Here is a 27,630-nt window from a genome sequence, read left to right as displayed (position 1 = left end):
GCGAAAGCTTTCTCTCGTCTGCCTGGAGAAGGAGGAAAACGTCTCGTTCCTCCCTTCTTCTCGTGTCCGCTTGGGGGCGCATCAGTAGAAGGGAGGAAGACGCGCCGTTGCTACCTTTTTCCTCCATTTTTTCTTGGAGTGCAACGTCAACAGCGCAACATCATGGTGTTTGTAATGTTTCTGTACGTGTTGTAGCATCGATGTACCAGTCATAAAGAGAAAAGCTAGGCCCAGTGATTTGCGCTTTTGACATAGCTCAATTAATCCCATTAGCTCGCAGCGTCCGTTGCGCCCGGACTTACAGCGTCCTTCCTCCGAGCACCGATGGACAGTTGGGCAGGACTCCGGGGAGTCGAGAGGCGGGCTCAGAAAGCAACAACCGACATCGACAAGCCTCGAGCACGTGCAGCCTGCAATTTCCCTGTGCTCGTGACGAACGTGCCAGAGATTGCAAGCCTAAAAAAGATAGCTTGGCGTGCACGCTTTGTCAATGCCACTTGTTGCTGTTTGTCCCTCTAGTGGAAATAGGGCGCAGTCATCGCCTGAAAGGAACAGCAGTCTTGACGTTGGGAACCAAGCAGCGTCAAAGGGCATCGTCGTGGCACTCGTTTTGACTTTGTAGGTTTGCCATCGGTGGTTAAACGAATCACGCACAACGAGTGCGCAGGAACGGGGCGCATTGAATGTGCGTGGTTGGTTAAGTCGCTATTATCAAACGCACACGATCCACGACCGCCATGATGATACACTTTTGGCGCTGCTCAGGCGGTTCCATCTGACCACGTCGCCGGCTGCGGTCGAACTTAAAGTGAAACGGAGTCCAGACTCATAATTGGCAGGCGTTGGGCATAAATTAACTCAGCTATGGCCGCCGTTAGACACCACGGATACCACCTACTGTCTCTCGGAATCTCAGCGCTGTGTTGTACCATTGTGCGCGCGCAGAACTACGAAGGAGGAGGAGGAGGAGGATACGAGATGTGGGGCGATCCGTACGTCAAGTCCGACTTCTCGGTGTCGTCGTACGGGATCACGTTGCCCCACGTGCGCGTGCCCCGGCGCTTCCGTCCCTGGGAGACGAGCCACGAGGGCCACGACGTGCTGTGCGGCCTGCTGGGCATCTTCCCGGCCTGGCTGCAGCGCTACCGCACCCCGCGCTGCTACCTCTTCTTCCTCTGCGTCTTGGGCCTCACGCAGGGCTTCGTCGTCAACGGGCTCGTGTCCGTCGTCACGCCGACCATCGAGAAGCGCTTCCGTATGCTCGGCGTCGAAGTGGGAGTGCGTGCATGACCATTGCCCTCCATAAGTTTGTGCTTTCTTTGGTTTTCTTCAGCGCATTTCGCACGCATGTGCAAAATGCGCGGATATATGACTTGCACTGAGGTCACATCAGCTAACATTGTGGTGACCTTACTGCTGAGTGCGTACTTTCTTCGGCATAGCTAAATCCCGCGTTAACACTATGGGTGCAGAATCCTGCGCGTACACACTCAGGAGAGTGTCAAAATATCAAAAATCGCACAAAAATAAAAAACACTGAAAGTACGTTTTTCGCGTAGCACAAATGTCCACCCACATAACGCGACTCGTACCTCTGCCTTTTCTCTCTCCTTTCTCTTCCATTCCCCCATCCCCTCCCCCCATTCAGAGTAGCCAACCGAAGCAGGCCGCCTTGGTTAAGTTTTCTGCGCTTGCTGTTTTATTCTGCAGCATATGTTTCGCGCCACTGAATTCATTTCTTTTTTCTCGGCATGAACAAATAGGAATAATTATCAGCATGTTTTAATGACGTAACGGGCACGCCATGTATAGTTGATGCAAGGTTAACAACTTAGTAGTAGCTCCACCTCGAACGTGAGGTTTCTGCTTTTGAAAACACTTCGTAATATGCGCAGCCATGGCGCTGCGGAAGGTAATGAGTGCTTGCTGCATTTTTAGAAAAAGAAAAAGCGTCTAACCTATGTTCCTTCAGAAAGGTAGAAAATTTCAGCCCTGAAATCAGAGGGGCAAAGGTCCTCCCTCGTCTGCATCTCATTGTGGTGGCCCCGAATCGAGCGAGTCGAGCTCAATTAGGCTTAGCGAGAACGCTTCATCTATTGTCGCTCTTTACACAGAACTCTACCGCGATTCAACCGAAAATAGTTGGCGTAGTTTTCGAACAGGCAAATACCTGGGGCAACTGGCGGCCCCCAGTGCCTGCAAGCAGCTATCGCAAGAAAATCAGTAAGCTGCTTCGCACCCATTTAGACGAGTCACTGCTTTCGAGTCAAGGAGAGCAGCAAATAAAGACATAACACGAGCTTTTTATGAACTGTATGTATTGCCGAAGCCAGCTTCCCGCGTAGGTACGAAAATTTGCGTTTCGAACGCAATCACTCAGATTTATCGTTGTCAACACTTCGATGCTGACGATGCTGAACGGAGATAACCGAAACCAGGTCACTTTGCGTACTTCGCGTCTTCCCTTTGCTATTCCTCGAGCCACAATTCCACCGTTAGCACAGCCCATCGAGGAGGAGTGGTAAACTATTCGCGAAACCAAAAGCTACTCTCAAAAAAGCTACTTCAAAGCAGCCTACTTGGCTCGTTGTTGCACGGTGACCAGAAAATACGAATCTTGCAAATACCGCAGAAATCTTGGTTCTAGTGAAATGGAGTTCGAGGGTCACCTCATAGATGGCGCCGGCATTCTAGTGTGTTCTTTGGAAACGCAGTGCTATGCATGAAATCCGAAGTGCATGCGAGACTAGAAATAAGCGCGGAGTAGGTAGACTGCCTTTGGGGCACATTGCAAAACGCCAAACCAGGGAGTACAAGGAGACATGGGATGGGCATCGTTTGAGAGCAGGGAAGCGGTGAGCAAGGTAGAATTTGAGGATAGGTTGAGGCAAATGGACGGGGAGCAATGGGCACGAAAGGTTTTCAGCTATTTATACATGAGGAGTGTAGACACAAAGTGGAGACAGCGCACTAGGAAATTAAGAGGAAAGTTTTTGGGCTATAGCGAAGATACGGAAGAGCAAGTCTCAGTTAAGAAGAAAGTTAAGGCCACAGAAAGAGATTGGTGGCTAGAGGGAATGCAGACAAAGACGGCTCTGGAAAGCTATAGATTAAACAAAAGAGTTATTGCCAAAGAAAGCATTTATGACAATTCTAGGGGAAGCTCATTGCTGTTTGAGGCAAGAACGGGTGTTCTGCGAACCAGAACATACAGAGTGAAGTACCAGGAAATTGATACAGTGTGCACTGCTTGTGGAGAGGAGGAGGAGACGGCTGAGCACTTGATACTCTACTGTAAAGGGCTTCACCCTATGCCTACCGAAGACAACATAGATTTAATAAAGTCATTGGGTTTTAGAGACAGCGAAGGGAGTGGATTTCAAGACTGTAGAGATTACCAAGCAAAGATTAAGGGAATGGTGGCAGAAATCAAGAGAAAACTAGGTATTTTCTTATCCACTGATGGCAAGGGGGTTTCATAGCCTCACTTTCTTTGCACTGCGGAGTGAATATAGATTTCACATTTAAATATTCTAAGCTTAAATGGTAAAACAAAATGGCTAGGTGGCGTAAGCTACCGCCCGATCCAAAGGGCTCAGCCGTATTCATCCATCCATCCATCCGTTCTCGCGTCGCAAGAGATCACAGTAACTCGGTCGTTAAAGAGAAACGAAGTTATATACAACTCCGGCGATCCGTCGTCGTGTCGCGGCAGATGGTGCAGAGCATGTTCAACGTGGCCTCGTGCATCATGGTAACCCCCGTGAGCTACCACGGCGGCGTGAGCCACAAGCCGGTCATCCTGGCCGTGGGCGCACTCACCCTGTCCCTGGGCTCCATAGTCTTCGCCTCGCCCCACTTCCTCGCCCCGCCCAACATCGCGGTCGGTGAGGAGCGCCTTAACATCTGCCCCATCGGCGGACCAAGAGTCTGCGACGACGTGGGCGCCGGCACCGCCTCCACGGGGTTCGGCGTGGGCAGCATGGGCCTGAACAGCTTCAAGTACTTCTTCATGGTGGGGCACGCGCTTCACGGGGTCGGTTCGTCGCCCTTCTACACGCTGGGCGTCGCTTACCTGGACGAGAACACGCCGACATCTCGCACCTCCATCTACATCGGTGAGGAGGCCGTGTAGGGATAGGTGTAAACGCACACTTGTTTGTGGGGGCTTCGTCTTAATCGTATTCACCTCAAGAACGATAGTAAAACAAATAAAGTCGGGCTCTTCGTGGAGCGTTACTAAATTTCCCCTTTATCTGTTGATTTAGGATATATTGCCGCGCCCAGGGCTGAGAAAGCAACGCTCAGTCACGGACCTCCAGAAAGTTCTCGTTTATTCATGTACCGCATGTAACTTCTATCATTTATTCCTGCTTTTGTTTTCTAGAAAGTGCGTGTTCATTCTCGCCCGATCACGCGACGCTCGAGCCGCTTTCGCCGAATCTTCGAGATAGCGACGCACTCTAGATAAGAGGCCGCCCGCGACCTTGTCGAGTCAGTTTCCGCCCCAGCGTTCGACTCTGCTGACACGCCGACTTCGACGCCCGCGACGCTCTGCTTTCTTCTGTTTCCTTCTTTATTTTTGGCACAAGTTCGCCACATTAAACGTTTATTTATTTCTGTTTATTTCTTGCTTATTCGTCACCACCCGTGACATTCTGGTGGAGGTGCGGGGTACTCACATGTCCGTACGGCGCAGCCCTCCAAGTTCCCGCAGTACAAGTCCAAACCCCAGCTCCGGAGGACCCGACGAAGACCAGATCGAGACCCGGTCAAGTCGCCGCATCCGAGGTCTACCCCCGGAACACGGACTTCTGCCACCCACGACCAACCCGAAGACGACGATGGCCAACCAGGCGCAGACCCCGGCCGCTTCTGCCGTTCTGTACCTGCCGGTCGCACCCAGGACTCCAACGCCTTTCCACGGAGACGTCCACGAGGACGTTGAAGACTGGCTGCAACACTACGAACGTGTAGCCCGCCACAACGGATGGACGACTGAACAATGCCTCCACAATCTCTACTTCGCGCTTGAAGGAACTGCGAGGCATTGGTTTGAAAACCACGAAGCGTCCTTCACTACGTGGGAGTCCTGCGCCGCGGAATTGAAGCGAACGTTCCTCAACCACCACCGTCGGCAGCGAGCGGAGGACCTTCTCCAAACAAGGGTGCAGGGCCCCAACGAAAGCGTGACCAGCTTCGTAGAGGATGTCATGCGCCTATGTGCCCGAGCCGATCCGGAGGCGGCCGATGAGAAGAAGCTTCGCGTCCTCATGCGTGGCGTGAAAGCTGAAATTTTTGGGGGCCTTATCCGCCATCCCCCGACAACCGTCGACGGTTTTGTGGCTGAAGCCACTAACATCGAGCGAGCGCTGTCGGCCCGAGCAAGCCATTACCATCGACTCGCCGGCGTGCCTGCTCCTCGAACCGCCGCATCTTGCCGACTAGACCTGAACGCCACCGGTGTCGACGGCCTTCGGGAAATCGTCCACGACATCGTCCGGGAGGAGCTCCGCAAGCTTCTGCCTGCTGCCAACCAGCCGGCTGAGCTGTCGATCGCCGAAGTGGTGCGCGAAGAAGTCCAGCGAGCAATTCAACCGGAGGCTCCTGCCTGCGTAGCACCACCCGAAGAGCCCGCCCTGACCTACGCCGCAGTGGCCCGACGGCCACCGCCGCCTCGCCGCACCTATGTCACGCCGCCCCGACGTCAGTCTCCTGCGCCGCAGCACGACCGACGCCACGACGACCAGGTCCAGTACGCCTGCCCGGAGCCTCGCGCACCCCGCAAGACCGACGTGTGGCGAACGCCCGACCGACGCCCTCTGTGCTTCCATTGCGGGAAAGCGGACCACACCTACCGCCGATGCCCATACCGACGACTGCCGCTTCGCGGGTTCCACCCGAACGACCCGCGACCCCGTTATGGTGAACGCCCTCGGGAGATCGACAAGTACCTGCGACAACCTCAGTCCCCCGAGCCTACGTCCCGCCGAGAGTTCCGGTCGCCGTCGCCACGACGTCCAGCTTCACCGATGCACCGACCCCGACGTGAAAGCCTGTCGCCCCTCGCTCCTCGCCGGGGAAACTAGGCGCGGCAACCCCTGGAGGTGGAGTTGCCGAAGACGGCCGACGCCAAGATTCTCCACGAACGTCGGAGGGCCCCCACTCGAACGCTACCAGAGATCGAAAGCACGCCCCTGCAACGGTGTCCAATAACCTAAACGTCATCATCGACGGCCACGACGCATCAGCGCTCGTGGACACTGGAGCAGACTACTCAGTCTTGAGTGGGAGGCTCTCCCGCCGCCTTCGAAAAGTCACGACGCCGTGGGATGGACCTCAGATACGAACCGCCGGAGGGCACCTCATCACACCGGTCGGGAGATGCACTGCTCGCGTCGAGATCCACGGTGAGACGTGGCCTGTCAAATTCGTCGTTCTGCAAGACTGTTCGAGAGACGTCATTCTCGGAATGGACTTTTTGTGTGAATACGGCGCCATCATCGACCTTGGGGAGAACAAGCTGACGCTTCGGAAACCTGTTCCCTCGGCGGAAGATCCCAAAGCGACGTTAGCTGCAGTGCGAGTCCTTACCAGCCACGTAAACCTGCCGCCGCTGTCCAGTGTCTTTGTCCCCGTCGGGACCGACGAAGCCACCTGCGGGATAGCACTGTTGGAAGGAAGCGTCCAACTTCTCCTTGGACGAGGGATTGGTATTGCAAGAGGCGTAACCGAGCTCCAGGACGGGCGTACCGTAGCCCTTGTCACCAACTTCCGGCAAGAGTCGCAGCACCTTACAAAGGGTACAGCTGTGGGCTACGTCGAGGAAATTCAGGACTCGGCCGCCATCGCCGTGATCTCAGAAGACCCCTCTCCGACGCACCACAAGGGAACCACGCCGTCAAAGCTCGACATCGACCCATCCCTCCCAGGCCCACAACGACGACAGCTGACTGACGTTCTCGCTGAGTTCAGTGAGTGCTTCGCCACATCGTCAAGGCTACGCCAAACAGCGGTTGCGAAGCATCGAATTGTTACTGACGATGACGTGCCCCCTATTCATCAGTCGCCGTACCGAGTTTCGGTGAAGGAGAGGGAAACCATCCAGAAACAAGTTCAAGAAATGCTTGACGACGATATTATTCAGCCTTCAAGCAGTCCGTGGGCATCTCCAGTCGTGCTGGTGAAGAAGAAAGACGGAACCCTTAGGTTCTGCGTGGACTACAGGCGGCTGAACGCTGTTACAAAGAAAGATGTCTATCCGCTTCCCCGCATAGATGACACCCTCGACCGTTTACGCCACACCCGGTACTTTTCGTCGATGGACTTGAAGAGTGGCTACTGGCAGATTGAGGTCGATGAACGGGACCGCGAGAAGACTGCCTTTGTCACGCCCGATGGACTTTACGAGTTCAAGGTGATGCCCTTCGGACTCTGTACGGCGCCGGCGACTTTCCAGCGGGTCATGGATACTGTACTAACGGGACTGAAGTGGCAGAGCTGCCTCGTTTACCTGGATGACGTCGTCGTTTTTTCGCACGACTTCGACGAGCACTTGAAACGGCTTAGGGCCGTGCTCCAAGCCATCAAGACCGCAGGGCTCACACTCAAGCCAACGAAGTGCCGCTTCGCCTGCGCCGAACTTAAGTTCCTTGGTCATGTCGTTAGTAGCGAAGGAGTACGCCCTGACCCCGCGAAGACATCCGCCGTAGCCGAATTCCCTCGACCATCGGACAAGAAGGCCATCCGCAGATTCCTGGGGCTGTGCGCGTACTACAGGCGCTTCGTTCAAGATTTCGCAAAAATTTCGGCGCCCCTCACACATCTTACGAAAGACGCCGTGAAGTTTCACTGGGCAGAAGAACAAGAACGGGCTTTCGACGAACTGAAACAAAGACTTCAGACACCTCCGATCCTCGGACATTTCGACCAGCACGCCGAAACCGAAATTCACACGGACGCAAGTAACTCCGGCCTTGGTGCGGTATTGGTACAGCTACAGGAAGGCACGGAGCGAGTTATTGCCTACGCAAGTCGGACACTGTCAAAAGCGGAGAAAAATTACTCCACGACGGAAAAAGAATGTCTCGCGGTTGTATGGGCGATCACAAAGTTTCGTCCGTACATATACGGGAACCCGTTCCGGGTGGTCACAGACCACCACTCGCTCTGTTGGCTTGCAAACCTCAAAGACCCTTCAGGACGCCTGGCTCGATGGAGTCTTCGACTGCAAGAATTTGACATGACCGTAGTCTACAAGTCAGGACGGAAACATAGCGACGCCGACTGCTTGTCCAGAGCCCCCGTCGAAACGCCAGACTGTACCGACGTGGATGATGACGAGTGTTTCCTAGGTGCCGTGGACACCAACGACATGGCAGGACTTCAACGAGACGATCCGGAGCTCCGCGCCCTGATTGAGCATCTAGAAGGACGAGGAAGTACCGTTTCTCGTGTCTTTTCACGAGTCCTGCCGACCTTCGCTATTCGAAGAGGTGTACTTTATAAGAAAAATTTTGGAACCAGTAATTCGTCGTGGCTTCTGGTAGTCCCCACCAGCCTTCGAGAAGAGATTCTTCAAGCCTGCCACGACGACCCAACTTCAGGACACCTCGGTTACAGCCGAACACTAGCCCGAATACGTGAAAAATACTACTGGCCCAAGCTGCCGAAAACCGTCCATCTCTACACGCGATCGTGCCATGAGTGCCAGCGACGCAAGAAACCGCCGTCAAAGCCAGCAGGTCGCCTTCAGCCGATTCCCCCTCCAACCAAACCGTTCCAGCAAATTGGAATGGATTTGCTGGGCCCTTTTCCACCGTCGACCCTGGGAAACCGCTGGATAATCGTCGCCACAGATTATCTTACGCGTTACGCCGAGGCGAAAGCCCTTCCTTCGGGGACTGCTGTCGAAGTCGCGAAGCTCTTCATCGAGTCCATCGTCCTCCGGCATGGCGCCCCCGAAGTCCTGATCACAGACCGAGGGTCATCGTTCATGGCGCAGTTAACCCAGGATATCCTTCGTCTAAGCCAGACGGACCACCGTCGGACAACTGCATACCATCCGCAGACAAACGGGTTGACGGAGCGGCTCAACAAGACCATCGCCGACATGATCTCCATGTACGTCGACGTGGAGCACAAGACATGGGACGAGGTATTGCCATACGTCACATTTGCCTACAATACGGCCGTACAAGAGACCACAAGAGTGACGCCCTTCCAGCTGGTGTATGGCCGGAAGGTGACGACTATGCTAGACTCTATGTTGCCGCACGATCCAGTCGACGACGGAAGCGATGACGCCCAGGTGGTTGCTCAACGGGCAGAAGAGGTCCGCCAACTGGCAAGACTACGAATTCAAGACCAGCAACATGTCGACGCCGGCCGATACAATCTTCGCCGGCGTGACGCCCACTATCAACCCGGAGACCGGGTATGGGTGTGGACACCAATACGGCGCCGCGGTCTCAGCGAGAAGCTTCTCAAGCGCTACTTTGGACCCTACAAGGTGCTTCGCCGTCTCGGGGACTTAAACTACGAAGTCCTTCCCGACGGAACCCGCCCATCTGCAAGACGTCAGCCGCGACCCGAGGTAGTGCACGTCGTCCGGCTGAAGCCGTATTACGAACGATAGGACTCTCCACTCTCGTCGACGAGTGAACTGTGGACTGTGAACTCCGGCTAGCAATTCTGCTGTCCTTTTGTTTTTTTGTTTTCCGTTTTTGTGCTGCATCGGGACGATGCACTTTTAAAGGGGGGGATAATGCCGCGCCCAGGGCTGAGAAAGCAACGCTCAGTCACGGACCTCCAGAAAGTTCTCGTTTATTCATGTACCGCATGTAACTTCTATCATTTATTCCTGCTTTTGTTTTCTAGAAAGTGCGTGTTCATTCTCGCCCGATCACGCGACGCTCGAGCCGCTTTCGCCGAATCTTCGAGATAGCGACGCACTCTAGATAAGAGGCCGCCCGCGACCTTGTCGAGTCAGTTTCCGCCCCAGCGTTCGACTCTGCTGACACGCCGACTTCGACGCCCGCGACGCTCTGCTTTCTTCTGTTTCCTTCTTTATTTTTGGCACAAGTTCGCCACATTAAACGTTTATTTATTTCTGTTTATTTCTTGCTTATTCGTCACCACCCGTGACAATATATAGGGGGCATCTTAGATTAACTTTATGATATTTGCTCAGGAGCTAGCTGCACGTTTCAAACTCAGAATACCATCGTTTCTCCCTTCGACAACCAAATCTTGGAAGAACTACTTCGCCACACGCATGAGCAATGTGCAAGACTTTCTTTTTTTCTTGATGTGACGAGTGTACATACCAACAAATGAACGAGAAACACTTCTTGTGGTTATGTCAAATGGATCCAGGCTTAATTTCTTAGGCCGATCCATCGTCAAAAGGCCATAAAAACATGTTTGTGAACTTAGCGAAAGATTGCTTACGGTGGTAAAAATACGAAGGCGAACATGGGGGGATAAAGAGAAGGTCGATAAAATTGACACAGAACATAGGAAGTAATTTTATTTGTATATTCTATGTAATGAAAAAATATCTTGGGCTCCTCAGAGTGGCGGTTGAAGTTTCGCTAAGAGACTCAGCTTTTTCAGGACGCCACCTGATTATTGGTCACAGAAATATATAGTAAATGAAAGGGAGTTCTGATGAGTGGGAGGTTAAGGTAAGAGGGTTGTTGGTCTATGGCTCTATGCAATTTTTAGCGCTCTCCGATCCTCATACTATTCGCTCAACACTGCGGCTACTTGCAGGCGAACTTTGTGTAAAAGTGACTACCAGTAAAAGCAATATTGCTCGCGCTCGATGTTTATACAAATACAATTAAAACGCGCGTATTTCTACCAGGCATCTTCTACGCCACGTCTGTCCTGGGGCCTGCAATGGGTTTTCTTCTCGGTGGATATTTTCTATCCATTTACACCGACCTCAACGTGGACTCCAACCGGTAAGCCCTCCATGTTTGGACAACTCGTCTCCTCTCTCCTCCACGTTCTCATTACGAACACAACATGTTTTTCACACAAGGCACCGGCAACGCTCGCTGTGGAAGACAGCATGCGAAGTACTTAGCAATAAGTACATTTTACTTAAAGTACACCTATGTAGGTTTAGAAAACGTGTACTTCACTTGAAGTACATTCTCTGGGAACCTACAACTCCCGACTTCTAAGCAGAGTATATTGCTCAACTTTGGTTTTGTTAAATATCTACAACAAACTGATTCTTTGTCAACTCATAAGAAATACTGGGAGGTATATTCTACTCTCACCAGAAATGCGAGCAGACAACGCATCGCTCCGTTTGTTGGGGGGCGGCTTTCCCGCAGCATATCTACTTCTCGCTCACTCTAACAAAAACAATAGCGTGTCTTCATATGAAAACGCGCTATCTTCTTTCGAGACGTCATCTGGTTATATCTCTAAGTGATGTAATGGTGGCTATAAGACCGCTACAATAAAATTGCCTTATAGGTTTATTGTGTTGAATAGTTCGTCAGCGAGAATATAAGAAGCTACTTTGTAGTCACTTGACCTTACCCAATATTAGCCGCCATTTACGAACATATCTGATGCACCCACGATTACCCCTGAAACAATGTATACCGGTTTAAAGAAAACAAGTTCTGATTGGCTTTGCTTGTAGGATAGTGGGTAGACTTCAAAGCAAGCTGTACAGCCGTATATGTAGAGAGTTTGGCCATTCATTGGGAAGTATATGAGACAAATGAAAAGGCGCCATTGGTCGAAAGCGGGCTGGGCGTGTTCCACGGCGTATTTACAAATTCGGATGTGGCCAACCAGGAGCCGGAGGTAATACCCTGGTGGTGGTCACGAGAATCGAAATTAATAAGTGCATCGAAGTAACTCTCGGCGACTGAAAATATGGTGCACACCATTCAATCACGGTCATCCAAGATCATGGTGGGAAAGCGCAACTAGCGAAACGATCGACATAATCCGTATGCCAAGCGCCGAGGACCGGGAATCTGCCGTCCGAGCGGTCATACTCTGTCCGAGCAAAACAGAGTTCAAGCGGCCACATTCGTTTCTTACATCTTTCTGCATAATCACAATCGAAACATCACATGCACCCTATTTTCAACCAGGAAGGGTTACTGCATTTAACTCTTACGCGCTTATTAACACCATTAACCAATGATTAAAAATGTTTTTGCTACCACCGCTAGGAGATTATTTTCAGCTTCTGGCTGGCCAAGAGCATGACAAGCCCTTTTTCTGCGTCTGGTGCACGGCCTGGCTCTGCCCGCGCCTCCTATTGACCAAACTCTCTCCATACACGGCTCTGGCAAGGTTCCTTGAGATCTACCCACTACCCTTCAATCAGAGCCAATCAGAGCTCGGCGTTCTGACGTCACCACAATCCCTGCAAACGAAGCAGACGATCTTGCGCTCCGCATAGGAGGCATGAAGGAATGCTGAGGGTGCAGGTATAGCTAGTGAATATTGAGCATTTTGGTAAACCCGAGACTGGAGGTTGAGTTTCCGTCCTTGTCCTTTTGTCGCCACTCTCGGCTTCGCCAAAATGCTCCATAGGAGGCGTTGGGTTTGCTCGGTCACTTTCAAAAAAAGCCACGGCCCCACGGTTCTTATACCTGACTTGCGCTTCTGCAAAGTCGCTGCCGTTATGAATTTGTCTGCTTTGCAACATTTTGCTTCGCCGACGTTCACGTCTGCAGACTTGGCATTTCCACGGTGAGCAGTGGTTGGATCGGCGCCTGGTGGTTGGGTTTCTTCGGCGCTTCCATCGTGGCGTTTGTGACAGCGCTTCCCGTTGCCAGCTTTCCCAAGGCGTTACCCGGTACGCTGCCGCCTAATCGGCTTGTTCATCGCTAGCAGAACGAATGTTGGTGTAGTCTACGGGGGGGGGGGCGGGGGGGGGGGGGTTGTATTCTGTTTCATACTTAGTATGCAACGCTGTCAAGGCTGCTGGTACGACCATGGAGCATGGGGTTTGATCTCCACCGCTGCTGCAATGGATCGAGGGAACTTTAGTCTTTCTGCACGTGCGACAACCCCGCTGGAGCTCTGTGCGTGTAGAGCACGAGACAGCCCGAGCCCTCACGTGCACTGCCGTTCGCCTCCTGTGAACTAAAGCATAGCCTCCTCCGTACTCACAAAGCCTGGCAGTTTGACGACAGAACCATAGAGTGCCCGGTCGCAGATTTGGAGGGCGAGGATCTGGTAGCACAGAGCATTTTTCGGGAAACCTGGACGTCAGCACACATCTTTTGCAGCGGCGACGACCTGAAGCATGGTTTTCAAACCTGACTAAAAAAGAAGTAGTAGCGTGAGAAACGCGAGGAGCACAAGCGGACATTCCATCGCTCGGGAGAAGTGTGTTTCGGGGTCTCGCCGCAGCGGGGCGCCCGTCACGTGGTTCTCCTCACATCCGTTGTCTGCCGCTCTACCTTTTCAATTTCGGCGGCCGCTTCTCGTGGCGATCTGCCAGGCTTTTTCAGTATAGAGGAGGCTATGATAAAATTACGGCGGCGTCACGCATGCGCCGAACGCTTAGTGAGATTGATCTATTGCACGCGTTCTCGCTCGAACGAAATCATAGATGAAGCCACGTTCTCGCGCCAGTATACACACTATTCCAATATCTGCAAGTCCTCAGCCCAGCGTGCGATTTCCTCAGCCCAGCACGCGCATTTTCGTCGTTTCGCAAAGCGAGCAAATCATGCGCCATATGTACGAACAGAGAAACGAACCGACCAGGATCCCTTTCTTGGAAAGGTCTATACGCGTTTGCAAGTCTGGTCTCAGGGCGCCGCCATCTTGCTAATGGGCTGCGCTTGGGCGCAGCCATAATCCGATTGCGACGCCTTAGGAAGGCTTCGTGAGCGCACCGCAGCCGAGCAAGATGGCAGCGCCCTTAAGCCGAACTTGCAAACATGTATAGGGAGCATTCACTGGCGGCCATAGCTGTGTGCGCGACTCCTAAAGCGCGTGCTGACGGCGAGCTTCTACGGTTCTTTTGCAACGTGCATTGCACACCATCAAGATTGCCGGTCTTAGCAGCCTATTAATGTTAGCTCGTTCTAAATAATTGGGTTGTGTGTGTGTTTATACAGCCTAGAACTTGGTCTGCCTCACAGGGGCGACGAGTCTCCCAGCTGTAGATGAGAAATTTAGCCAGTGTGGTACAGCCGCTAGCCTGGGGTCTTTAACGTGCATCACGCAGTAGTGATACACGACCGCACGCCGGTACGATGCTCATCCAGATCGAAACGGGCAGGGGTGGGGCTCGAACCCAGGATCCCTGGGGCTCGTTCTAAACATGCGCTCTAAACAGCGCACTCAAATATGGCGTCCAGTGAATAGGCCCTACAGCTTTGACAGCGTTGTATACCAACCAAGAAACGGAGTATTAGCGGCGAGATGTTTTGGTGGCGCCCTCCTATGGTTCCCCCTTGTGACATCATTACCTTGCAAAAAACAAGTTCGATGGTGTTTGTAAATAGCATGGTGGAAGCCTGAAATCATTGCGCTCTCAAAGGAACACTGCCAACACCCTCAAAATTAAAGTTCTTTCATTCCTCTTATTTTCGTCGATGATAAATCCCCTTTCCTACGTCATAGTCAGCGTTCGGCCAATCTTGGAAGGCCGACATGCACAGCGACGCTTTCGGTCGCGCACGGGGCTAATAGGGGCATTGTATACAGCCAACTTAGCTGGTAGCTTAAAAGATTGAAGCGGGTTGTGATTCAGGACATGGTAAAAGTTCATATGGATCTTTCCGGTTATTTTCCTCCCCCAGAGTGCAAATAATGAGTGTAGCGCATTGTTTTTGCCGGCACACTTTGCATTTATGCAAATATAAATTATATTGCTAATCTTGACCCGCACACCAGAAATGAATGACGCACTTCTACGAAAGCTGTTCACTTTCTAACTTGTACAATCGGCGTCACTATATAGGGGATGGCGCAGCTACATATGCTACAGCGGTGATGGAGGCAAAATGCCGCACGGTCTCTCTCGTCATAACTGCGCGGTGGAAGTAACTGTTACATTGCGACACTATGGAACGTGTTGCATATTGTCTCGACAGTTCTCATGTGCAGGCTATCACTTCCCGCAAAGATTCAACGTGGAGGAAGACGTGTCACTTCCATTTTATTTTTTGAGAGCGCATGTTTATATGTTTAATGAGGTGTACATGGAGATATTGCTTTCTTTTTTCTTTTTTGTGAGGAATTTGTTTTTGTCATATATCTTTTTTGACATAAATACTTGGTTTCCGAGACGAATCGTGACCTTATTTGTATTTCAGTTATAATTTAATTGGCCATATAAAAAACAAGTTTTGCCTGTCTCTTTTTTTTTTTTCAATTGTCGAGAGTGTTAGAAATCCAACAGGCAAACTTCTTTTTTTTTTAGCTTTTTCCTAACTGTTAACGTTCCACTTTATTTTTCGGCGAAGCTTGGAATTAAGGTTTGACTCCGTGTGTCTTGCTCCCGTAGCCGAGACAGAGAGGAATGCTCCGACCGACGCCGGGGGCGGGAACCAAAAGAACACCGATTCCCGGGGTCGCTTCTCTGCTCCGACAAAGAGGAGCTTCGTGAACCATATCAAGAGGCTGTTCTGCAACGGCACCTACGTCTGCCTCACCCTCGCCGCGGCCTCGGAAAGTACGCGTGTCTTCTCCACCATTCGCCGAACGGAAAACAAGAGCCATAATCAGAAATCATCCGTAAAAATCCGAATTCTAAGCAGCTGAAAAAAAAATTAAAATAAACCATGCATTGGAGGTTAAAATATTCAAATGTTGAACTGAGGTCAACTCCAGGACTGACGTCACGCGTTTTTCAGGATTCTCCTCTCAACCTGATACGTATAGAACTGCACCTGGATGTCGTACACAAGTGCCGGTTTCTAGAAACAATACGTAGGAATTCTTAACAAGATAATGGAGTAAATTTTCATTACGGGCTTTGTTATCTTGGATGAAGTATAGTTTTTGGAGTATGAAGAATGGTTAGTGTGGTGCTGTCGCATGTAAACAACTGGTTTAAAAAAGAAAGAATTCCTCAACCGTCGGGCTGTATCAGTGTTTGCTGCTTTCGTTGTCAGTTGATTCTATTTATTGTTTTTGGGACGAGATTCTAAAAGAAAAGTGTCAATTTCAGCAATGATCGCTTCAGGACTTACGGGGTTCGCCACGAAGATATTCATCACTATGTTCGGTCTTTCGTCAACGCAAGCCTCGGGACTCTTAGGTATGATCGGACTTGATTTTTGTATCAATTATATATTTCGTCAAATATTGTCGCAGCAATACGTACCTACAGTTCACTTCACTTCATAGACAGTCCATGAAACGTTGGCGGGTCATGCATATTACGCAAGCAACGCCAGTGAGCTAGAGGTACCTTTGTCCCGGAGCAACCAAGGACAGAAGCGCCATAATTTCGTCTTGTATCTTTCTCAAAACTTGCTGACGCAGTCGTGGATATCGCGATGCTGACGTTACGACAATAACTTGGACTCGGTTGCAATTAATATTTTGACGCATATTCGTGTTGTGGTTCAGTCGCTGCATTGACAGAAAGAGTCGAGCTGTTGCAATATTCGTAGTACAGCACATCCAAAGTCAACACCAGCGCGCCTCTTTAATGAAGCCTGGGCTGCGCATAGTCGGCACCATATAGGGTGGCTGCGTGTACCTCCCAACTCAATGTCGCTCGAACCCTAATGTGAACTTTAGTTTCTACCATACTGGAAATTACGCTAAAGAACCATGGCGTGCTCTTCAAGCTCATGTTGTCCGCGATTGTATTTTGTAATTGCCACCTAAACTTTTCAGACGCCCTTTCATATACCGGCGTCCCCAAGTAGCCGCGCTTCAACGGCTAGTCTGGCCACCGTGGATTGAAAACGCTTTGTTTGGCGCCAATCTGTCAGCCGTTTGCTCACCTTACCAATAAGGCTTGACTATCAGACAATCTTCACACACCAGTAGAAAGATGGCGGCGCCCAGGGGCCGTACTTGCAAACGTCTATACGTCTAGAACTCGCAATTGGGCTCGTTGGTGAACGTTATAAAGTATGGTGCAAGACGCTAAAAGCAACGGACACAATAAAGAAGGCACGCACACACAGTCGCCACTCACAGCTATATTTCAAAAGTCAGGAAAAAAAAAAGAAACGCTGTTCCCGGGCCAACCGCTGTTCCTTGACCACCGCTATTCCCCTGCCAACCACGCTACTCCTTCAAGCATTTACAGTATTCGCCAACCCATGGGATGGCATCTGGCGGAACTGAAAGCAGAGGTTGCTTTCTTTGGCATCAGTTTCAGAAAGCGCTATGTGGATTCGGATTTCTTCAAACACTTGTCAGCATCGAGATTTCCATGGAGTGCAAAAAAATGGATTAACAAATCATACCGACAAGGTGCCACCAAAAAGATTGAAGAACTACACCGGGCCAGTGACCGCATCCAAACAATATTGAGACGTTCCCTTCTGTGTCTGCTCCTTCAACTAAAAGTGTTTTTTTTTTCTTTTGTGCACCACAGTCTCATGTGTTAAACGACATGATTAGCAACCACCAGCTCGCCTGCGCACTTAGTATTTTCACTAAGAAATACATATCTCGTCACCTTGATCCCGTCCACGGATGTGCTTGGTCGGGGAATACACCCTTTATCCCATTCACAAAAAAAAAAAAAAAAAAAAAAAAACTTCAAATAAAATTTTATCTCAGTCTTACACATTGCAATAGATGTGTCACGCACTGTGTTCCTCATTCTTGATAAAGAATGCTTCCATTAACTTGCGCGCTTTTTGGCACTTCCCTCACCCAGGATCGTTGTGTCTTGTCTCAGAAAGACGCGGCTTACACTTACATTTTCTGCAGTGTTCAGGCAAATGTGCCCCATCATTGGTCTATAAATTTTACGCGTGCTCCCTTGGTTGCTAATTCACACATGCTACGGTTTGTCCTACGTAAGACTTTCCACAGGTAAGGGGAATTTCATATCCCACCCCGGTGACGCAATCAACATACTGCCTGGCATGCCTTGCGGTGTCAAGTCATCTATTTCACTGTACAATGCTGAGATAAGATTTTTATAGGTTTTTTGCGAATGGGAGATAAAGCCTGTATCCCATGGCCAAGAGCAAGAGCATGCGTGGACGTGATGAAGGTAACGAGATATGTATTTTTCTTTTCTGAACTTTTCAAATATAGTTGTGAGTGGCGCCTTTGTGTGTGTGTCCTCTACCTTGTGTCTGTTGTTTTTATCACCTTGCACCACGCTTCATAACGTCTATACGTGGCTTGCACTGATATCAGTTCATCGACCATCGTGGTGCCAAGTAACTACTTCAGTACACACTGCAGACTACCGGATTTGATTTTCTTTGCATGAACATTGACGACAGCATGGTGTGATGACATCATGTGCAAGCCATGTATATTTGCATAAAACTTGTGCGTGCGCTGCAAACACGATAACGAAGGGACGCAAATAAGGTGAACCTTACTATTTTTATTGAAACATGTCCTGGTATTTGTAGTCAACCCTCGTCACGAAACACAACACAAAAAAACTATCACAGAGCATGCGCAGGGTACAGTATTATCTCGTTCTCCGCAAACCAAGTTCCTTTTCAAATAGCGCCTATCGATGGCATAACCACGCACGTATCGCCTAAGCAATCAATGCCGTTCAGATTCAACGTTTTCACGTGTCATATCGTAGTTTGACTTTTTTTTCCAATTTTAACGCATCTATTAAACAGTGGGGCACAGCCGCATGCCCTGCACGTATGTCAAGATATCCGCCGCTGTGGCTTTGCACGTTGTTACAGTTTTCACGAAGCCTATCATTTATGCAGCGCCCCGTCTCCCCGACGTACTGCCTGCCACAGGACGGCGGAATGCGACATAAATTTGTGCAGTCGACAAATTTTTTCCGGTGCTTCTCTTCACATCCGTGTTTTGCAGGCCCGTCAGGCTCTGTTAGTTTGTATAGGTTTATGAGCTTATTGGGCGCGGAAAGCACTACCTTTACGTTTGACCGTATTGCTATTTACTTCGAATTGTGCGGTATAACTCGGAAAATTTGCGGTATCACAAATTTTTTTTTCTGTCTGGCCTGCTGGCTCCCACTGTTCACTTCGAGACAGTGTTTTTCTAGAAAACTTTCAGCAACCGCAAAAAAGAATGTGCTTGGAGTACCCAGCTGTGGCCAACCGCATTACCTGCTGCTCAAAACCAGCTGAGGTCAAATACTCACGGGAGTTTTTTTAGTGCATTGGTAAAACAGAGGGTAACAATACTTCCCTTGACCAGCTTTTAGTGGGCTGAATGAAAAGCAAGCAGCGGCTTATTCGGGAGTTGGAAGTTGCACCTCGTTTGTGTCCTGTCCTCCCTTCGTCCTCGTCTTTGCTTCGCACGCACAAGTTTTATGAAACGACCATCCAACTATAGCCCAAACAGCCACTCTCCCTATATAGTATATGTCTTCCATATGTGAAGTGGTCACGGTGTTCTTTGGCGGCGGCAGGGGCGGTGTCTGTCCCGAGTGCTTGCGGTGGTGCCCTTCTCGGCGGCTACATCATCGCCAGGCTCCCCGTGAAGTCTTCGACGATTGTCCGCTTTTGTGCCATACTGTCACTCGTGCCCTGGTTCACCATCTTCGTCTTCATGCATAGCTGCCAGAGCACTCAGCACGCCGCGACCACCCTGACAGCCCTACGCCATAAGTGAGTACGCCAGAACAGCACTTCGAGATGTGATTCGACGCCAGTCTCGACATTCCGCCTAAGAATTGACCCTTTTCAAACGCGCGTGCCATGCCGTATTGTCTCCATGGCCAAGCACTCTAGAGCATGTATACAGTATACTGGGCATGAGTGCCGCGTCACCGTTCGGCAAGGACTCTGATCCAATCACGCGCTTAGTTTCCAATACATGAATGAATGGATGCTAACGGCTGTACCCTTTAAAAACGAGCGGTACCTTGCGCCACCTAACCTAGAAACAAACAAAAAAAAAAAGTGATTTCGTTCCTTGCCTTCCTCAACAGAAGTTTCGCCACCTTTTGGCGACCACCAATGTTGCTTGATGATGTTTTAAAAATGATTTATTACCGAGACTCGTCTCGTAACCACGGGACACGGTCCATGGGCCATCTTGAAAAACTAGGAAATATATTTCGTTGTATTTTAAGCATCTTACATTTCCTGTGGGCTTGAAATAATTCTGGCATTATAATAAGTAGCATTCCGTGTTTCTGAGTTTATTTCTCGTAAAATTCGGAGGGTGATTTTTTTAGTTCATTTTTCGCTGAAAATTATGGCTTTATCGAAGTTGATTTTTTGTTAGATTGACAAGTCTCTAAAATTTTGACTCTATTTTACTGTTTTCACTATTTTTAAAATGCAAAAACACAATAAATAAAACTCTGGTACGACCCGTTGACCCGAAGCTAACAGGCAAACCCCTTTTGTCAGTATTTCGAGATTTGAAAGGAAACTGAAGCGGCAATTCCTCAGGACCACGGACCTTGTACTTTTCTAAAGTTTATTTCTAAAACACCGTCTTTTTCTTTTCTTTTTTTTTTCTTTTTTTTACTGTTTTCTCTTCTTTTTTGTCGTTGTGAGTACGAAATTTTGAGTTTTTCGGATAAAGTTGAATTGATGGAAAATGTATCGGCGAGCGTCTTTCGGATTTATCCGAAGGCACGGAATCCCAGTTAAAAGCGACCATTTCTAATACATAGTGCATAGGTGCAATCTTTCACATACCTCAAATCGATGTGAGAAGCGCGGGCTAGCTCGCTCTTGTTGCTTTGGCTACAGTATCAGCTTAAGGGTGAACAGAGTATACTGCGCAGAAAGCAGCTTGGAACTGTGCTCCAGGACTACCCGGTGAACGGCGCCAGTGTGTCGGTGTATTATTTCGTCGTGAGTATAGTCACAAGCGGTCGAAACTATAGTCGTGCACTAACTATGGCCTTAACGTGTGCTGCGTGCTTTGCAGGTCTGCACGGCTAACGGCCAAGGACCTGGAAGAACCGTGCAACGCCCACTGCAACTGCTCCGACGCGCTGTACGATCCGGTGTGCGGCACGGACAATCTCACTTATCACTCCCCGTGCGTGGCCGGCTGCTCCACAGTGAAGCACCTGCCGCACACCCAGGTGAGGCGTTCGCCCCACGTTTAGAAACAAAAGATGGGCTCTTGGCGACGTTCACTGCAGAGCCGTTCTTTTTTTTCCAGTGGGCACAAAAGTAATGTCGTTCACATTACGGCTTGCTAGAACTAAAGTGCATATACACTACCTTCTCTATGAAAAATATCAGTAATCGCAGTTCATTCATTTAATTCATTTATATTATATATTTATTTGTATCTATACCTACATCTCACTATCTTATCTTTTTGTACATTTATCCACCTTATATATATATATAAATATATATATATATATATATATATATATATATATATATATATATATATATATATATATATATAATATATATATATAATATTATATATATATATATATATATATATATATATATATTATCTATCTGCCTTATTTGTCTCTATTTATTTATAAACCCTCTGGGATGTCAGACGTTACAAAGAAGAATGGGTGAAACAACATTTCAAAAACATGTACAAACAGCGGTTACAACTGTTCACAAACTGCAGATTTGCAGGAAGAAGGAACGGTGAAAAGGGAGACGACTGTCGAAGGAAGTCGGTTCCAGTCTAAGCTAGTTTTGGGGGAACAAAGAAGTCAAAAGTACGAGTTAGTTCTAGAATTAGGTACGCCAACATTAAAATGGCGTTTGGGCCCTAGCTAGGCAGAAAATAAAAACGGGCCGGGGTTTTGGAATGTTTCGTACCGAGCATGACTGCCGAAGCACAGTGCTACCGCACGAAACTGTTATCGGGGTTGGAAAAATAGGAAAAACCTTCTTGGCAAAAAGAACATATGCGCGCCCTGTCTAGCCATCCAAGCACTTAACAACAACAAAAACGAATTTTGGGAGTTAGATTTCTCTTTACGTGATCCCGCGAAGCACAGGGCATGACGACGTGTATTTCTGTCACGGCGACGCAGACCTACGAGCATTGCACGTGCATCAACGGTCCCACGGTGCAAGCGAGCTTCGACGACGACCAGCCGCCCACGTACTACATGGCGAAGCGAGACCCGTGCATCGCCGACTGCGGCCTCATCTTCGTCTACGCGGCGGCCATCTTCATCGCCCTCTTCTTCACCTTTCTGCTAATCGTGCCCGCTCTGACTGCCATGCTCAGGAGCCTCGAGGAAGACATCAAGTCCACGGGAATAGGCATTAACTACGTCTTCATCAGACTGCTGGGTGGGTGCTCTTGTCTTTATCATCCGTAGTATTCACTAGCGGCGTAGACTTTCCATTTTCTCGGGGGGGGGGGGGGGGGGGCAGGCTGTAAAGTTTTCCGGGGGGGGGGGGGGGGTGCTGCGCGGTACCTTTTCGGCAGAACTGGAGATTGAAGCTAACAAAAGCACGCTGGGATTCCATTTCCCATGTATTTTGTCAATAAAGACAACGTGGGCGTTATTTTGTTTACATGCCACTGCTAGAAGCTCATTACATGGCACGTAAACAGCGTCTCGGTAAGGATCATGGCCCATGTCCGGGAGGAGGGGGGGGGGGGGGGGGTTTGCCCCCCCCCCGAAGTCTACGCCTATGGTATTCACTATAATCTGTTTCTCTCTCATGCATAAATTATAATGACCATATAAAAATACAAGTTTACTATGTTTGGAGGTTCATCGGAATCGCGTGTAAAGTAAATAAAATATCAGAACGGACGTTTTTTCTCTTTTGAGTACAACACGCATTCCATTGGTCAGGTAATCTCATTTTTGGTGTTACGCAGTATATATTTTTTTTTGTAATGAAATTATTACTGTAGTTGTACTTAAGTAGGTTAGCGCTATTTTAATGTTTTGCTTCTGTATTAAAATACTGAACAAAATCTTGTGGCACTGGAAATTAAACGTAAATGTCTCACGACGCATGAAACCCTTCAAAGCACTCTGGGGCAGAGTGGGACAAAGCAAAGCCCACAGGTGCGTCGCCCGTCTTACCAACATTACAGACAACATTATTTGCCTCCTGCCGGTTTTTTTTTTTTTTCTTTTTTTTTTTTTATCCCTGCTGACATCAAAGCCGTCTTCGGAGTCAACAGCTATGCCTAAAATTTCATTGAAGTGACACTGGCAGGGCATTTATGCTCGCCACGGTTTTTATTTACACATGCCCAACTACCCAGAACACAATTTGCGGCTCGCCATACATCGTCGTGGACAGCCTTCGAGACAGCGGAGACACCCGCGTTTCTGCTTTCTTGGCGAATCCGGTTATGCGTCGGCGGCAGAGGCCTTCACCTCCTCGGCGCAGAACGAAGGCGCGCAATGCGCATGCGTTCTCTCGGAAGCGGGCATCCCAAGCAGCATAGAGTTGGCCAATCATTGGCCAATGGCTGGCAATGGTCCTTCGCCAAGTGGCCAGACAGTGGCCAGAGACTGGCCGGTGACTGGCCTTTATCTGGCCACTGGCCAAAGGCCATTAGCCATCGGCCAAGCATTGGCCAATGAATGGCCACTCTCTGGCCACTGGCCAAAAGACCATCGCCAGACATTGGCCATTGCTTGGCCAAAATCCGTGCTGCTTGGGATAACCCCGCCGATAGGAGAGGATTTGCTGCCGTAGGCGCACTGCCTGCAGCCGCAGTCACTCGGCTCATATACCATAGAAAGGACACGATGTCCGCTGCAGAGATGACGACAGAATTATCAGAGGGCGCGCCTCAGGCATGTAACAAGCGTGTTTCCTACATATGTATGCTTGGAACATGGGTGCAGACAGTGTCTGTGACTGTCACACAAGGAAGGCCTCAGACTAATGTCTACAGACTGTCTTTTGTACAATGTCTAAGCAGTGTGACAGCGGCATAATGCGAACGAGCGGAAGTGAATGCACTCTATAGTAAAATAGTTCGTTGTTTCTCTAGCGACCAATCGAAAACGGTGCAGTCGTATATACCTCCTCTGCTCGGGTGCAGGCACCATTCCGGGCCCTATCTTGTTCGGGTACCTGATCGACACGAGCTGTCTCCTGTGGGAGGACAGATGCGGCCGGTGGGGCTCGTGCGCCATCTACGAGAACGCCGTGATGGGCATGAACATCTTCCAGTTCATGATCAGCGTCAAGTCCGCCTCCATCGTCTTCTTCTTCTGTGCCTCGATCGTCAGCTCCGACGAGAGGCCGCAGCAGGACACCCGCGGGACGCCCAGCGACTCGTCCGGGACGTCGGCGCCTGCTCCGTGAAAAGAGCGGAACGGGATCCGTCCGGAAAGAACTCCGCTGGCCCCCGCTATAGATGACGATAAACCCAATTCATATATAGACAAAGTCACCCCCCCCCCCTAATCCGGATTCTAATTCGTACTTCTAATAAAAACAACTATAGTGATCTTCTGGAATATATCCCATAGGCAATTTTAAGCATGGTGCCCAGTTCCCCATGCGTGCAAGTACGTGCGTGCATGACATGGCGGCGACCAGTTGCCCGGCTTGCTATCGTCCGTACTCGAAAGAATTGCGTCTGTCTTTCTAACTAAATTGTTTTGGTGCCGATGCCTATGCGCCGAGAGACCGGGGGAAAGGAGGACACGAGAAGGGGACGTCAAAACATGGAGCTCTAGTTGGAATGATCAGATTGGTCAGATTGGTCTCCACTGCACTCGTCGAACGCCATAAAACGCGGAACGCCAGAGTCCGGTGTTTGAGTCCTGCGTTCTAACGAGCTCGACGAATAAAGAGGAGATCAAGGCAGCTAAAGTTTTAGGGTACATCTAGTGCCACTAAATAAGCTACGCTTCAGAGTAACGACCCTTGTCCATGTTGTGGCTTAAAATCATGGTTGCCAGCTACCTGAAGGTTTATCAGGTATCACAGGAAACGCTTTTCCGTTCTCCACAAATGTTTAAACAGTTCGCGACAAAGCAAAGCAATATTACCTGACCTTTTTGACACCGAGTCTAATGCTGAGGAAGTCGCACTTTTGAATCATGACGATCGGCAGTTGTGTCTGCTTTGCACAAACACCAAAATGGCGGCGCCCACACCAATGTGGGGGAACGGACTGCCGATACTCTAAGCGCAGCTCATTTAGTGACTCTAGGTCTATCCATTAATCGTTCCAATCAGAGCTCTGCATTCTGACGTCCCCGCGCGCTCTTCTCCTCCTCTCCCTCAGCTTCTCGGCTTATACATACGGCGAGCAAGTGTTCCAAAATGCGTCTTTGGTACTTCGGAACGCAAGGAGGTGCACGCCAATCAAAGGGGCGACATGGGGAACGCGCGAAGGCGAGGCAGCCAAGTCCGCGCCGTCATTCAGTTGAGGTCGGGGGAAACAAAGGCACGTGGATGCATCTGGAGGGCTAAACAAACGCACGACGTTTGTTTAACAAGACGGCAAGTGCCTGATGCTTGCCGTCTTGTTTTCGCTGCAGGTCTTGCAGATTGACTCTTCATCTTTAAGTAGGCCAAAGGGCCAGTTTGGCCGGTGTAACTGCCGTGCTGGTTCTAATTCTTCGAAGTCTGGTCGCTTCTCATCTTCCGTACCTCCTAGGTAGCGGATAGTCCTCGGTCAGCACGAGTCCCTTCAGGTAGGCTTTCGTAGCTTGTCTGGCTAATTCGACCTTTTCCACTGGGTCTTCCGCCTCATCTTTGTCCTCGCGAGTGGTTTGTCACAGAGCTGTTTTACTCACTCCATCAGCAGCGGTACAGTGAGCCCACTCGTTCCCGGGAATCTCTGTGCGTCCGGTACCCACTCAAGTGTCAGCACGATGCCTTTCTTTCGTAGCTCTTCAACAATTGTTTTAATCTTTTTTGCAGTTTTGCTTTTGGTTTTGCCGCCCCTATACACTCGGAGTGCCTCTTGAAAGTTAGTAAAAATGCTGGCTCTCTTTGGCTCTTCAGCGTAGTGTCGTGCATATATATGCTTGCTTCTAGAATTGTTCTGAGCTCTGCCTCGCACACGAAATAAAAGCAAATAGAAAGAATAGATCACTGCGCCATCAGGCTAATAATGGGACTTCCCATTTTTACGCCCCTAGGTGAACTACAACAGAACGCAGGAATGAACCAGATCCTATAGCAGGCGCAGAACATGGCTCACTTCCAAATGCTCGAGAGAACAAACCACGGCAGAAGACTGCTCGAAATCATTAGCTACGAGGCAGAGGGGAGACCCCTACTGGAAGACCCTGCAGAGCCACCGTGGCAACACATAACCATCGTCAAGCATCGGCCCACGCCTAAAGCACACATTCAAGAGGGCAGAGGGCGTGCAGCAGCAAAACATACCAAATTGTGCGAGGAACACGCACACGACAAATTAGATACGCAGACGCAACTAAGAGCGAAAACATCGTGGCCGCTGCTTGGGTCTACCCCAAAAACAAAAAGGGACGGCACCATGAGACCACCCGAGAACTCCAGGTGTTAGGGGGCGGCTCACCCAAACAACAAATTATGGCACACAAACGCTAAAATACAATATTCTTAATTTACAATGTTTTTTGTAGATCTAAACATTTTGATTTAAGCTAAATGTCAATAAGAGATATTAAATCACTGATTTTTATGGACACTGATAATTATTAGTTGCGATTACCGTCTTTGTGTTTAATCTCTGCTTAATTTTTTTTACAGTGACTTTTAGTGACTTTTGTATATTGTTTCTTCCTTATATGTCAACTTCCTGTATCGCGTTTTTCGCTGTGCACTGTAGGCCGACTTGTGCCGCTACATAAAAACTTTAATGGATTACAATGACAAATTACCGACCCCCAAACATAATGGATTACCGTTATAAATTATTTTCGCTGTAAGGTAACGGAATACTTTACTTGTTGCATTACTAATTACTTTTATGATACTTTTCACGTGCACTTATCAAGAAATATTAGCAACGGATGTCTGGGCTAGTTGGCTAAAGAGCATCGTAGCTTTAGCAGGGACAGCGTGCTCCCACTTGGCATTGCATTGCAGAGACTCCTCCTGCCCACCTGTACTGGAGAAGGCCGTCGTGTTGTTTAGTCGCAAAGACCAAAAGGCACGGGAGATTGTCGAGGCTCTCAATACAAGAAAGGCAGGCCCAACCTGCGTGAGTCAGGCATCCTTGGCGCTCTTAGATTGCGAGATAGAATTTTTAGATCGGTGTGAGGCGTGTGCACTACGTCACTGATTAGACCAAATTTTGTGAAAGCGCCAAGAAATAAAAAAAAAAAAACCTTTGTGATGCGCGATTGCGATCGCTTCTTGAGTAGAGGGTCATTTTTGTTTGTTTTCTTCTTGGTTTCATGAAAATAAAACCGTTCATTGTCAGTCAGCGCTCGTGTCGTCCAGTCGTTCTTCCTCCTTGTCAGTCGCGTTGTTTATATTATGTAGAATATTAGAAACAATTTTTTTTCGATGTTCTGCAACACTACTTGCCATTTCTCATGTGCCCGTATTATGTTAGTCCTTGTAAGAATAAAATATTGTATCTAAT

General features: G+C 49.4%; 1 protein-coding gene across 1 annotated transcript; it reads left to right on the top strand.

Moving 5' to 3' along the window:
- Positions 1-3,727: 3,727 nt before the first annotated feature.
- Positions 3,728-24,398, top strand: LOC121047198 (solute carrier organic anion transporter family member 4A1-like). The gene is made up of 9 exons (XM_040502264.1): positions 3,728-4,118; positions 10,871-10,970; positions 12,723-12,844; positions 15,515-15,682; positions 16,181-16,270; positions 19,565-19,763; positions 21,043-21,202; positions 22,103-22,403; positions 24,082-24,398. The coding sequence occupies exons 1-9, from the start codon at positions 3,728-3,730 to the stop codon at positions 24,396-24,398; spliced, it is 1,848 nt and encodes a 615-aa protein (XP_040358198.1).
- The last annotated feature ends 3,232 nt before the right edge of the window (positions 24,399-27,630 follow it).

This window comes from Ixodes scapularis, unplaced genomic scaffold (assembly GCF_016920785.2).
Source record: "Ixodes scapularis isolate PalLabHiFi unplaced genomic scaffold, ASM1692078v2 PGA_scaffold7__128_contigs__length_106722199, whole genome shotgun sequence".
Lineage (NCBI taxonomy): Eukaryota > Metazoa > Arthropoda > Arachnida > Ixodida > Ixodidae > Ixodes > Ixodes scapularis.
This window is presented reverse-complemented; position numbering and strand designations above follow the sequence as displayed.